This window comes from Tenrec ecaudatus, chromosome 1 (assembly GCF_050624435.1).
Source record: "Tenrec ecaudatus isolate mTenEca1 chromosome 1, mTenEca1.hap1, whole genome shotgun sequence".
NCBI classification, from domain to species: domain Eukaryota; kingdom Metazoa; phylum Chordata; class Mammalia; order Afrosoricida; family Tenrecidae; genus Tenrec; species Tenrec ecaudatus.
The window spans coordinates 17,479,873-17,491,114 of record NC_134530.1 but is presented as its reverse complement, the minus strand read 5'-3'; the positions used below and the strand labels follow the sequence as shown (position 1 = coordinate 17,491,114).

Genomic DNA, 11,242 nt, shown 5'->3' with positions numbered 1-11,242 from the left:
GCGCGCCCCCGCTCGGCCGTTGGCAGCGTTGCCCTGGCTGGATGCTTGCCCCGGAAGGGCGGGGCAAAGCGCGCGCCACGCGGGTGCGGGAGCCCTGGGGATTGGCCAAGAGCAGCCCCGCGCTCTGTCTCCGCCCACTCCCGCCCTCCGCCTCCAAGTCGGAGACACAGGGGATTGGCTCCCTGGTGGGGAATGGGCGCCCAAGGAGATGGTCCCGCCTCCCTCGCGTTCGCCGGAGAGGGAGCTCTGCGGATTGGTTGGAGAGTCTCAGCGCGCGTCCACCGGCGCTCCGTGATTGGCTGGTGGCGGGCTCGCGTCTCCGGGGAGCGTTGGTGGTGATTGGCCGGAGAGCAGAGCGGCTATTTGAAGCCGGCGCGCGAAAGGGGTGCGCACTTCTGGCCGCGTAGAGAGGAGACGTGAGCGGTTCTGTGTAACGCTGCCCCCCCAACCCCCCGCCACCTACCTCACCGGACGCGGAACCTAGCTTGACCCAGCCTCGCCTCGGCCCTGGTACCAGCCCCGACCCGGCGAGGCGATGGCCAAGGTGTCGGTGTTGAACGTGGCGGTGCTGGAGAATCCGAGCCCATTCCACAGCCCCTTCCGGTTCGAGATCAGCTTCGAATGCAATGAGGCCTTGGAGGACGGTGAGGATGGGCCTGGGTGGGGGTCCCTGTCCCTCCGCAAGGCCAACCCCGACTTACCGCAAGGCCAACCCCGACTTACCCCCGGAGACTCCCACAGCCAACCCAGACCTCCCTGCGGAGACATCCTCCTACATCCCCCGACTCCCACCCGCCCACCCTGGTCAACTAGGACTTCCCTAGGGCAATCCTCCCGTCTCCCCCCCTCCCCCACGCCACCCCTCACCCTCCTGAGGCTCCTCACACAGCCAACCCCGGCCTTTGCTCGTTCACCCCACCCCTCCTCCCTGTGGAGACATTCTCTTTATTTGTTGGTGGCTCTCAGCCCTGGGGGCGCAGTGGGTTTCGTGTAGAGCTGATAAACCGCAAGCTCCGCACTTTAAATCCTCCAGCTGCTGCGCGGAAGAAAGATGAGGCTTTCTGCTTCCAGAAAGATTTACACTGTAAATCTTACAGCCCCGGAGAGCCACGGGGCAGTTCCACTCTGCCTTAAAGGGTTGCTTTGAGTCAGAATGGACGCAAACCTCGGAGTGTTTGCCTGGGGTGGGGGTGGGGTGGGGTGGGGGCGATTCCTTGGAGGCATGCCTAGGGACCTTCTCAAACTTCATTTTCCCTATGACAAGACACCTTACAAGTAACCCACCAGTTCTGCATTCCAGACCCCACCCACACCCACCCCACTTCCAGCTACCCAGTAGGATGAGGCTGCCCACTCATCTCAACCCCTCCTGTGGACACACTCTCAACTCCATTTTTCCCTGTAGAGACTCAAATCCCCTCCCGTTTCCCCTGTGGAGACTGCTCCCTCTAAGCTATTTCTAGTGGAGACTCCCTCAAAGTCACTTTTACACACACACAGTGCTGTGGCAAGATCTCACTTAATCTCCCCTAACACTCTCCACCCAACCTGCTATTTAAGCATCTCCCTGCTCAAAGTCCACCTTGCCCTTGCCCTGCACCCCAAACCAGGCACTGTAGACCCTGACTTAACCCCTCTTCTTCAGTTTAACTCCCTAGACTTGAGCCACCTCCCTGGAGAGGGATGGCTTAGCTTCTCCCTCCAAGAAGGTAGTTTGGTCGCCCAGGCTCCTGTTGCTCTCGGCTCCCCAGCTTGAATGACTCTTGGCAGTTCACAGGTTTTGCCACCCCCACACCCAGACCTTCATTGACTTCCTTGCAGCAATTCTTCCAGTGCTTTTGATAGTCTGGCCTAGTCTTGGGGGTGGCTGGCCCAGCTGAGACAGCGCCTGGCTTCAAACAGTGATCCGGGAGGTCATACCTTTTGTGCATTTTTCCCCAAGCTGCTTTCATGGCTGTGCTTAGAAGTTGGCGTGACATAAAGATGGGCACCTCTTTTCATCTCAGATGAGAACGAAGAGGTCTCTCAAAATCTGAAACCAGTTGGCTAAGGTCACCCGGGGAGCTTCTGCGCAGCTAAGAGACTGAGCAGCCCCGATTTGGAAAGGCAGTACTCTGCTGGGCGGTCTCTCCACCAGACAGTTAATGGACAAGTGGCAGCAGCTGAAGAGGGGAGGCCCCTGGCCACTAACTAGCACCTCCCTGTGGTTGCTCACAGAACCTGCTGTGGAGATTAGCTGGTGGCTGGCACCCTTTGGACCATGTGCTGCCCTCTGGGTCGCCCCCTGGTGTCTCACAGTCCTTTTTTTAAACAAGGGTGTCCATCTGTGACTGGCTAGTGAGTAAGCTAGGCTAAATCCTTGCTGGAACAAGGCTGGGTGTAAAGAAATAAAGTTAAGAGTAAGGCTGCAGGATACGATTGAAAATTCAGGCCAGGAGGAGATGTAAGGAGCTAATAGGTTAAGGGATTCACAGTTCCCAGATGGCAGATTGGGTTTCAATCAGCCAATGTGTGCTCCTGGAATTAAAAAGTGCCCGTAGGGCCGGTACTTCGTTCATTTAGTTAGTTTTTATTCATAAGGAGCCCTCGCCCTGTAATTTCAGTTCTCTTGTTGCCAGCATCGGAGACGAGAGGTGAAAGTCAACCTGTTGAGTTTCTTTTCAAATCGAGTGGAATATGGTGTCGTCTCCAAGGTCACACAGCCAGTTTGTAAAAATGGGATAAGAGCTTGCCTGCGCTCTGAGTGGGACTGCTGAGTCCCCGCTCGCATCCTGCGGGGTGAAAGCAAGCAAGCAGTCCCTATTTCAGCAGCAGGGGAGGAGAATCCAAAGAGCCATACCCTGTGGTGTCCCAATTGGAAGCTTTTTAAAACAAAAAACTGCTATCAAATCAATTCTGATTCATTGTGACCCTGTAGGACAAGGGAGAACTGCCTCTGGATTCAAGGCTGCCTGTCTTTCTCCCCAGGAACAGCTGGTGGTTTTGAACTGCTAGCCTCAAGGTTAGCAGCCCAAAACATACCAACTATGTCACCGGGGTTCCATAAAGGAATTACGGGGATGCTAGTCTTCAGTCAGTTAGACAGGAGAGCTTTTACCCTGAGACATTTAAGCTGGGGTTGAAACCCAATCCTGGAAACCCAGAAGCTTTGGTTCTGTACTATAACCTGCCAGTTTGCTTTCTGCCTCTTTCTGGCCTTCTTCCTGCAAAAGCGGAGAGAGTGTGATTCCTGCCTTCCAAACGGGGCGGGCCTACCCCAGGAGCCTCTCCCGTCTGTCCTGGAGGGATCTCAGTCCTTGCTGCCAACTGAAATCTGACAAGCCACCCAACCCAGCCCCGCTTCCCAAGGATCTCCAGCACCTTTGGCTCGCTTTTCTCCACAACAGCTGGAAATAGATGCCTCCGAGGCCAAAGTCCCTTTACTGTGTTTGGTGTGCGTTTCCAACTGACACTGGTCAACTCGGTCCATGGAGTCCGATGTTCCGAGCCAAAGCTCAGGCTGTGGTGAGGCCACCGTGCATCTGAGCAATGCCCAAGGCAAGGTGATGCCACAGAAAGGTATACTAAGTATGTTAGATTTGACAACCCAAACAGGAAGCCCTCCCTAGGTCGTTCAAGGATGAGGATTTGTTCAAATGTGTCCTTCCCTCCACAGTAGAGGGGTGTATTGTAAGAGATAGTGAGGTCGGGGCCTAAAGACAGCCTGGTGTACTCATGTCCCTCCCCCTGGAAGTTGCCCATAAGGTTAAGTGCACCATATCGGCATCTGTGGTTAGGTGGTTGTGTCCCAGACTCAGTCGGTGTGCGTGAGTGCTGGTTCCTTTGTTGTCCAAAGAAAGGGTCTTCTTGGGGGAGGGGGGGGGAGACCCTTTACACCCTGCAGCAAACCTAAGGAGAGCCCTTATTCCAAGCGGTTTTCCCTGTCTGTAGCCCGTGTCATCAGCACCGCTTCCTCCTGAGACATGCTTCTCTATGATCCTAGGTTACTTTTCCGCTTCCTTTCTGGCCTGGGCTGAAGCACAGCCCGCTCACGGTTTCTCTTGTGGTCTGCATGCACACAGTCTTTGGTCAGGTCTCCCCGGCAGGCCCTGAAGATGCCAAGTGCCCGCCGTGGGTGCTGCAGCTGTGTTTCCGTCGCGTCTCGCACGGTCCTTGAGTGAATGCAGTCACAGGTCTCCACTGGTGATGAGGGAAAGGAGCAGAAGGGTGTCCATGTTGTGGGAGAAAAGGGAGGTCAGCTAGTTTGTCTTTCTGCCCTCCCCTAAGTGTAGTTCTAGTTATGTCGCTTCTTAAAACGCAAACAAGTCAATAATAAGACAACTCTGGAAACTTGAGTAACTTGGTGACTGTTGGATAAGCGTTGGACTGCTAACCGTACCTCAGCTGTTCAAGTCCACCAGCCACTTCTCCAGAGAAACATGAGGTTATCTGCGCCCGTAAACCGTTTGCAGCCTTGGAAACCCTGTATAGCCGGAGTAAGGGGTTTCCAGCTTGCGGACCACATAAGGCCCCCCCCAAATCACCAAGACCAGCTAGCATCACACACCTCACCAAAGAAACCATTCCAGCCATCAAATAGTTGTGAGGTGCCGTCGCAGCAGTTCCGACCCATTGCAACTGCACAATAGAACAAAATTCCTCCCGGTCCTTGCTCCAGCCTCGCCATCCTATGCTTGAGCCTCTTGTTGAAGCCACTTTGGCCGTCCATCTCCTTGAGGGCCTTCTCTTTCGCTGCCCCTCCACCAAACATGACGGCCTGCCCCAGGGTCTGGTCTCCTGCAGCATGTCCAAGGGATGTAAGACGCAGCCTTGCCATCCTTGCCTCTAAAGCACTCTGGCTGTACTTCTTCTAAGACATCAGTTTGTTCTCTTAGCAGTCCATGGTATTGTAAATATTCTCCAGCATTACAACTACAGTGTAGTAGAGGTGAGCTAACTAAATGTTTAACCACATTTGTTGTTGCTGTTAGATGCCCTCCAGTCTGTTCCAGCTCATAGTGACCCTATATGTACACCCGACCTAGGTACACCCTATCCATGTATATCCTATCCGTTACACCCTATCCATGCACACCCTCAAAAATGTGGGGCCACTGTATCAATCCATCTTGTGGAGGGCCATGCTCTCTGTGTTGCCCCCCTCTGTCAAGCCTGATGTCCTCCAGCAACTAATCAGTCCTGACAAAATGTCCGAAGCACATGGGCTGAAGTCTCACCATCCTGGCCTCTAGGGAGCATGCTGACCGTGCTAATTCTGAAACAGGCGTGTTCTGTCTCCTGGCAGTCCGTGGCGTTTCCACTGCCCTCCCCGACACTAGTTCAAATGCATGGATTCTGCCGCGTTCCTCATGCAACGGTCCGTTTTCACAGGCAGTGCACAGGTGGTGATGGAAAATCCCACGGCTTGGGCCAGGCACACCGTAGTCCTCAAAGGAACATCCTTGCTCTTCAGCACTTGCAAGAGGCAGTGTGTTTGCTTTTGTGCAACCGAGTTTCCTAATGCAAACCACCTTGGATCTGCTGGCTGCTGCTCCCAGCTGCTGACGCTTGGTGGCAGAGTAGCTGTGTGCTGGGCTGCTAACCACGCACTCAGTAGTTTGAAACCACCAGCCACTCCTCCCGAGAAAGACAGCCTTTTTTTTTTTAACAGTTTTATTGGCACTTCATCCATATACCGTACAATTCAGTAGTTCGGCCATATCAAGAAGAGTTGTACAATCTTTACCACAGATTTTGTTTTGTTTAGTGAATTTAGTTTGGGTTTGGATGTTATAAATAGCAATCTTAGAACACTGTCATTTTCCCATACTCCTAAGACTGGGCTTTCTACACCCGTAAAGAGTTACCGTCTTGGAAACTCACAGGGGCAAGTTCTACCTTGACCTACAGGGCCTACTACTGAGTTGCCATCAACTTGAAAGTTTGGTTCTTCAGCGGGGAGGAGGGGGTGGCGCTGAATGATGTCATAAGGAAGCCTGGTGGTGGTCCGGTTACATTGGGCTGCAATTCACTTGGTTAGCAGTTGGAAACTACCAGCAGCTCCTTGGGAGACGGACAGGGCTTCTACTCCCGTCTCAGAAACCCACAGCCAGTTGCCAGAGTCAGCACTGACTGGATGGCAATGAGTTGAATCTGGTTTGGTTCTACTCCAGTAAAGAGTTTCCGTCTTGGAGACTTATAGGGGCAATTCTACTCCATCCTATACGGTTATGGTGAGTAGGCATCAACTCGATGGCAGTGAGTTTAGTTTGGGTTTGAACTTATAAATACCCAACGACTCTTAACCAACAAAAAGTTTCTCTGTCCCTGCTTTATAGGGTTACCATGTTGAAATCAACTCATTGGGAGGGGTGTGGGGTGGGGGGGAGATCTGAGGGTTTGTGTTTTAATATTAAAATTCCCTTGGAAGTTAAACTACTGAGCCAAGGGATCCTCCATGCTGCAAAAGCCGATATGGGTGCCTGAACAGAGGGCCTGGGTGGGACTGCGCAGTGACAGGAAGCAGCGGCTCAGGAAAAGACAGGTGGCCCCGCATGGCTCACACTGGGACGCTCCTGCAGGAGGCTTGACCAAGGAATAGGGCAGCTTCCAAGAGACTCTCTTCCTGTGAAAATCACAGCTTGTGAAACTCGCAGCTGCTGGAGCCGTCGGTTGTGCAATGTCAAAGAACCTAAAATAAGCCCACGGGCTCCTGCCAGGCGTCGCTGCACTAGCGTGACCTTGCCCCTGGTACACTTGGACTCCCACTAGAGGAAGTGGTCACTGGGACCATCGCTGTGATTGATGGGCAAGGGCTTCTTACTGTCTACTGTCGCCTGGGCATACTCAGGGATGGGGTCCTGCTGCCCCGCGGGTTGGGTTCCAAATGGTCACCCCAAACTACTATGTTGGTTGACAGTGGCACCCTTACGTGAATGTCCCTGAGGAAGCGCGACTTGGGGGTCGGGCGGCTCTCCCAGTGGCCTCGTCTTCCCCCTCCTGCCGCTGGCTCTCCTGCTGGATTGGAATCTGCCGCCCTGCCCCAGTTGTCGAGGGATCTACTCAGTGTGGTGGCATCGGTCCCTGTGTGTGAAAGAGGATGCTACTTCCTGTTCCAGCACCCAGTAGGCAGAGCCCGGGAGTGGCCCAGCTCCTGCTTGCACTCTCAGTCATAATCACGTGGGGCTTGATTCAGCCCCTGCCATACGGTTTGCCCTCAGGCTCCCAGAGGCCAGTGTTCCCGCTAGGTGCAGAGTCAAGGTCACCTGGCAGAGGGAGGCCAGAGTTAAGATCACATGACGGAGAGGCAGACCAGCCACCTGGCGTTCAGGACTGCAGGGCCAGCCACTGGGTGCTCAGGGTGGCCGCTGTTGGGCAGAATTAACATGAGGAGACCCATCTCCTGTCTTCTACCGCCCTCCTTTCCATTCCTTAAACACCACCCCCGCACCCCTATGTCTTTGCAGACCTGGAGTGGAAGATCATTTACGTGGGCTCCGCCGAGAGTGAGGAGTTCGATCAAGTCCTAGACTCGGTGCTGGTTGGCCCTGTCCCAGCAGGGAGGCACATGTTTGTTTTTCAGGTAAGAGACCAGACCACAAGACTGGCGGTGCACAGCCTAGCAGGGCACCTCCCACCCACCTCACGTTCTCTGCAGCACCAGGTGTGATCCAGGGACCAAAAGGTCTGGGTCAAATCTTGGCTCTCCCGTTTGAAGCTGCGGAAGAAAGGTGCCCTGGCCTGTAAACTGCTTGCTTGACAACCGCGGCTGTGAGAAGGCTCGAGGCCTTCACACTGGCTCTCTCCTTGTCAAATGTGTGACCTGGAGCTGTTGAGTTAACTCCCGGATAGCTCTGGGCGAGAATCCCTGGATAGGGTTGTTGGAAATACAGGTCTCACACTCCCCAGATGGGGTGTCACACACTCCGAGGTTGGGAACCGCTTCGATCAGTCACTTAAACTGTCTTCTGTTAGGGCCCCCAGCACACCCCCCCCCTCCCCTGGCAAATCCTCTTGCTCTCTGTGGCCTGAGCCAGGGCTTCAGGCTTGGCAATGCTTTGCTGTTAAATTACAAAAGATATTTTTACAGTCAAGATTTTTTTTCCCATGAACTTTTTAAAGACCCCTCATATGCAATCGTCTTCATTATCTAACGCTGCTCTAGCAGAAATGCTGCTGGTGAGTGACTTTAAGAAATTTTGTTTTCTCGCCATTTAGGAGGCTTTCTGCTCCCATCCAGATTCATCGCCTCGGGCAGGGTTCTACTCTCCCCGCCCACCCCCACCCCCTCTGGGAGCACTGTGGGTTGGACTTGACTCTGTGGCAGTGCGTTGGCTTGGGGATTTTAAGGAGGCTCGAAGTACAAATGCAGGCTCTCTGAGGGACTCCAAAGGAAGTCCTTGACCCTTGACCCTTCTGAGGTTTGGCTCTGGGCAGTCTTCACGTGGCTTGCCATCTTTCTTCCCCCGGGCTTGCTAGCTGGCATTTCATCTCCTTCGTTGACTGGCACTCAGAGCACCCGACACTTATTGGGTCGCATTTATGTAACAAAGTAAACCCATTCCCAAAGGCGATTATGACCCCATAGGCGTAGAGGTTATAGTTAATCCAAAACCATATCTTGTTCTGAAGAATATAAACAGCACAGTAGAACTCCCCCATCCCTACACATGTGTGTCCCTGGCGCTGACGACAATCTCAAATTGTGCAACCCTTGTCCCATCTGCTGAGTTCCTCCCCGTGATCATAAACTCACTGCCTGCCCCCACCCCCGTTTCATATCTATTCTTTACAGATTACTAGTTTGATCCTGAAGAGATCTTTAGAAAGCATTATGCTCAAGATAAGCATTCTTTCCTCCATACTCTGTCCTTTGGTTTTAAGAAACATGGGCTATTTTTGATGTATAGGTTCAAGGTGACGTCTCGGCAGTCATTGAGGGGTGGTCTGGAACCACTCACTTGGGTAACAAGGAGCCCCAGTTTGCAATGGGCCCCAGAGACTGTAGCCGATCTGTTCAAAAGGACACTTCTTGGAATCTGCTGTAGCCTCCCCGGCCAGTCCAGAGATGTGTTTGCAGACAACAGAGCTGGCATCTAGTACTTACCTGCTAGCCGTCTAGCACCTCTTGAGTTCTTAGCCAGCCCAGCTTCCCCTTGCTCACTGCCCTCCAGTGCCACACCAAGCAGTTTGCTGGCCCCTTGGGACACATGCCCTATTCAAAATTGTAAACACATTTGTGTGGCTGAGTCTCTTCCCATGATGACACTGAGGCTCTGAGGGCAGAGCCTGGACTCTCGAGTCGGTGGGTCACTGCGATGGCCATGTGTTTCCCTTAGGCTGATGCCCCCAATCCGTCCCTCATCCCGGAGACTGATGCTGTGGGTGTGACTGTGGTCCTCATCACCTGCACCTACCACGGACAGGAGTTCATCCGAGTGGGCTACTATGTGAACAACGAGTACCCCAGCCCCGAGCTGCGTGAGAACCCACCCCAGAAGCCAGATTTCTCTCAGGTAGGGCCTGTCTACCTCTGCAGCAGCCAGGCAGCCATGGGGGTGGGGGGTGGGGTTGTAGGGGTGTGTGTGTGTGTGTGTGTGTGTATGTGTAGGGGGGACTCAGGGGCGTTTCAGGCATTAGAACAGAGCCATGGGGCACTGCTTAACTTTTCAGTTTCCCCAGGGCCTGGCCAGGAAAGAGGGTCATTGCCTCACAGTGTAAACAATGAAAGGTGGTTGTCCCATGTGGAGGCACAACCCTGGCCTTTGGAGTCCTGGGCATGGTCAGTGAGCTGAGCAGGAAGGACCAGCTCTTCCTGGGCTGGGGGAGTAACGAGGGGCCCCGGACAAAGCGTCTTCTTCCTGCCCTAGCTCCAGCGCAACATCTTGGCATCCAACCCTCGAGTGACCCGCTTCCACATCAACTGGGACAACAGTGCTGATGATCAGCTGGAGGCTATGGACAGCCAAGACCTCTCCCTGAGCGGGGGCCTCCCCTTCAGCTGCACACCTCTCAAAGGTCTGGGCCTCCCGGGCTGCATCCCCAGCCTCCTCCCCGAGAACTCCATGGACTGCATCTAACAGGGAGCTCAAGCCGTACGGGAGCTCTGCTAGCACGGACACCAGTCTCCACCTGGCACATCTGGAACAGGCACGTGGGCCATCTGGGGGACTTTGGGGCTGTCACCTACATCGGACCAGTCAGATTTGGGCCCATGGAAAGGACAGACCCAGTGTCACCCAGCCCTGGCCCAGGAGGTGCATCTCAAATCTCCACAGGCCTGTAAGAAGTAGCTCCTCAGTTCTTTCTGACATGCCCTTTCTCCCTCCTACCTGCACCGTAAACTCCCCTGGAGGCCATGGTGCTCCCTGAGTGTCACTGACCCGAAGCTGCTCCCTCCAGCCCTCCCTGGCCAATGCCTGGCAAGGCTCTAGCCCTGTCACTCCTTTCCGAACACCTGGAGCCACAGGCAAAGAATTCTAGTCAGTACGTACGCTCAGCTACAGTGTCCTCCCAGGAGGATTTTGAGCTCTTTTCAACCCAGTAACCCCTGGAAAACGCTGCCCCCAAAGGTGCGATTAGCAGGTAGGTGCCTCTCAGTCACCCCAGCTGGGCCAAGCCTTCCCTAGCATTCAGTGGTAGAGACTTGGTATGTTGGGGAGGGGTCTACTGTGCTCTGGCTATCAAGGGGGTCAGCACCAACGCCCTTCCACCCATGGCAGCCTTGCTCTGCCCTCTTGTCAAGGCCACATGTGCTCATGGGCAGGAAGCTGGATGTCAGGAGCCTGGAACCTTTCCCTCCCACCTCCTTGCTGCTATGTGAATGCTGTCGTGATTGCAGTTTATATATTATAGGGGTTTTATATTATACATGTTTGGTTGCTGTAAAAAATAAAAGCACTTCATTGAGATTGATGGTTTCTGCTTGTGTCTCAGGTGGGTAGAGGCGACTCAACCCTCTTCCTAACTGGGAGTGGCCTCTCCCCATGCTCAGGGCACCAGCTCCCCTTCTCCCCTTTCTTGACTTCTTCCAGTTCCAGCTGGCGCTGCCATTTTATTTATGGGGAGAGTGTTTTCTTTGTCACATCTTGAGTTGACCAGTGTGTCAACATTCAGACTTTGACTATGGCTGACAAGGAGAAAGGAACTTTTTTGGTTGTTGTTTTGAGAAAGAATTCTTACATCATATCCATGTACACACAAAAGCCCCTGCACTGAAGATTTTGGAAGTCTGAGGTGGGGAGCCGTTTCCCTCGATTCCCCG

At 53.9% G+C, this 11,242-nt stretch overlaps 1 protein-coding gene across 1 annotated transcript; it reads left to right on the top strand.

Moving 5' to 3' along the window:
- Window positions 1-376: 376 nt before the first annotated feature.
- ASF1B (anti-silencing function 1B histone chaperone) lies at window positions 377-10,870 on the top strand. Its single transcript, XM_075536882.1, has 4 exons — window positions 377-644; window positions 7,446-7,561; window positions 9,318-9,494; window positions 9,849-10,870. The coding sequence occupies exons 1-4, from the start codon at window positions 536-538 to the stop codon at window positions 10,056-10,058; spliced, it is 612 nt and encodes a 203-aa protein (XP_075392997.1). The 5' UTR covers window positions 377-535; the 3' UTR covers window positions 10,059-10,870.
- Window positions 10,871-11,242: the final 372 nt, after the last annotated feature.

What these genes read in the sequence shown, in the direction of transcription:
- ASF1B (XM_075536882.1), top strand. Translation starts at nt 536, where the DNA reads ATGGCCAAGGTGTCGGTGTTGAACGTGGCGGTGCTGGAGAATCCGAGC. An exon ending in GGCACATGTTTGTTTTTCAG is followed by an intron (nt 7,562 to 9,317) that starts GTAAGAGACCAG and finishes TGTTTCCCTTAG; the next exon opens with GCTGATGCCCCCAATCCGTC. An exon ending in AGAAGCCAGATTTCTCTCAG is followed by an intron (nt 9,495 to 9,848) that starts GTAGGGCCTGTC and finishes TTCCTGCCCTAG; the next exon opens with CTCCAGCGCAACATCTTGGC.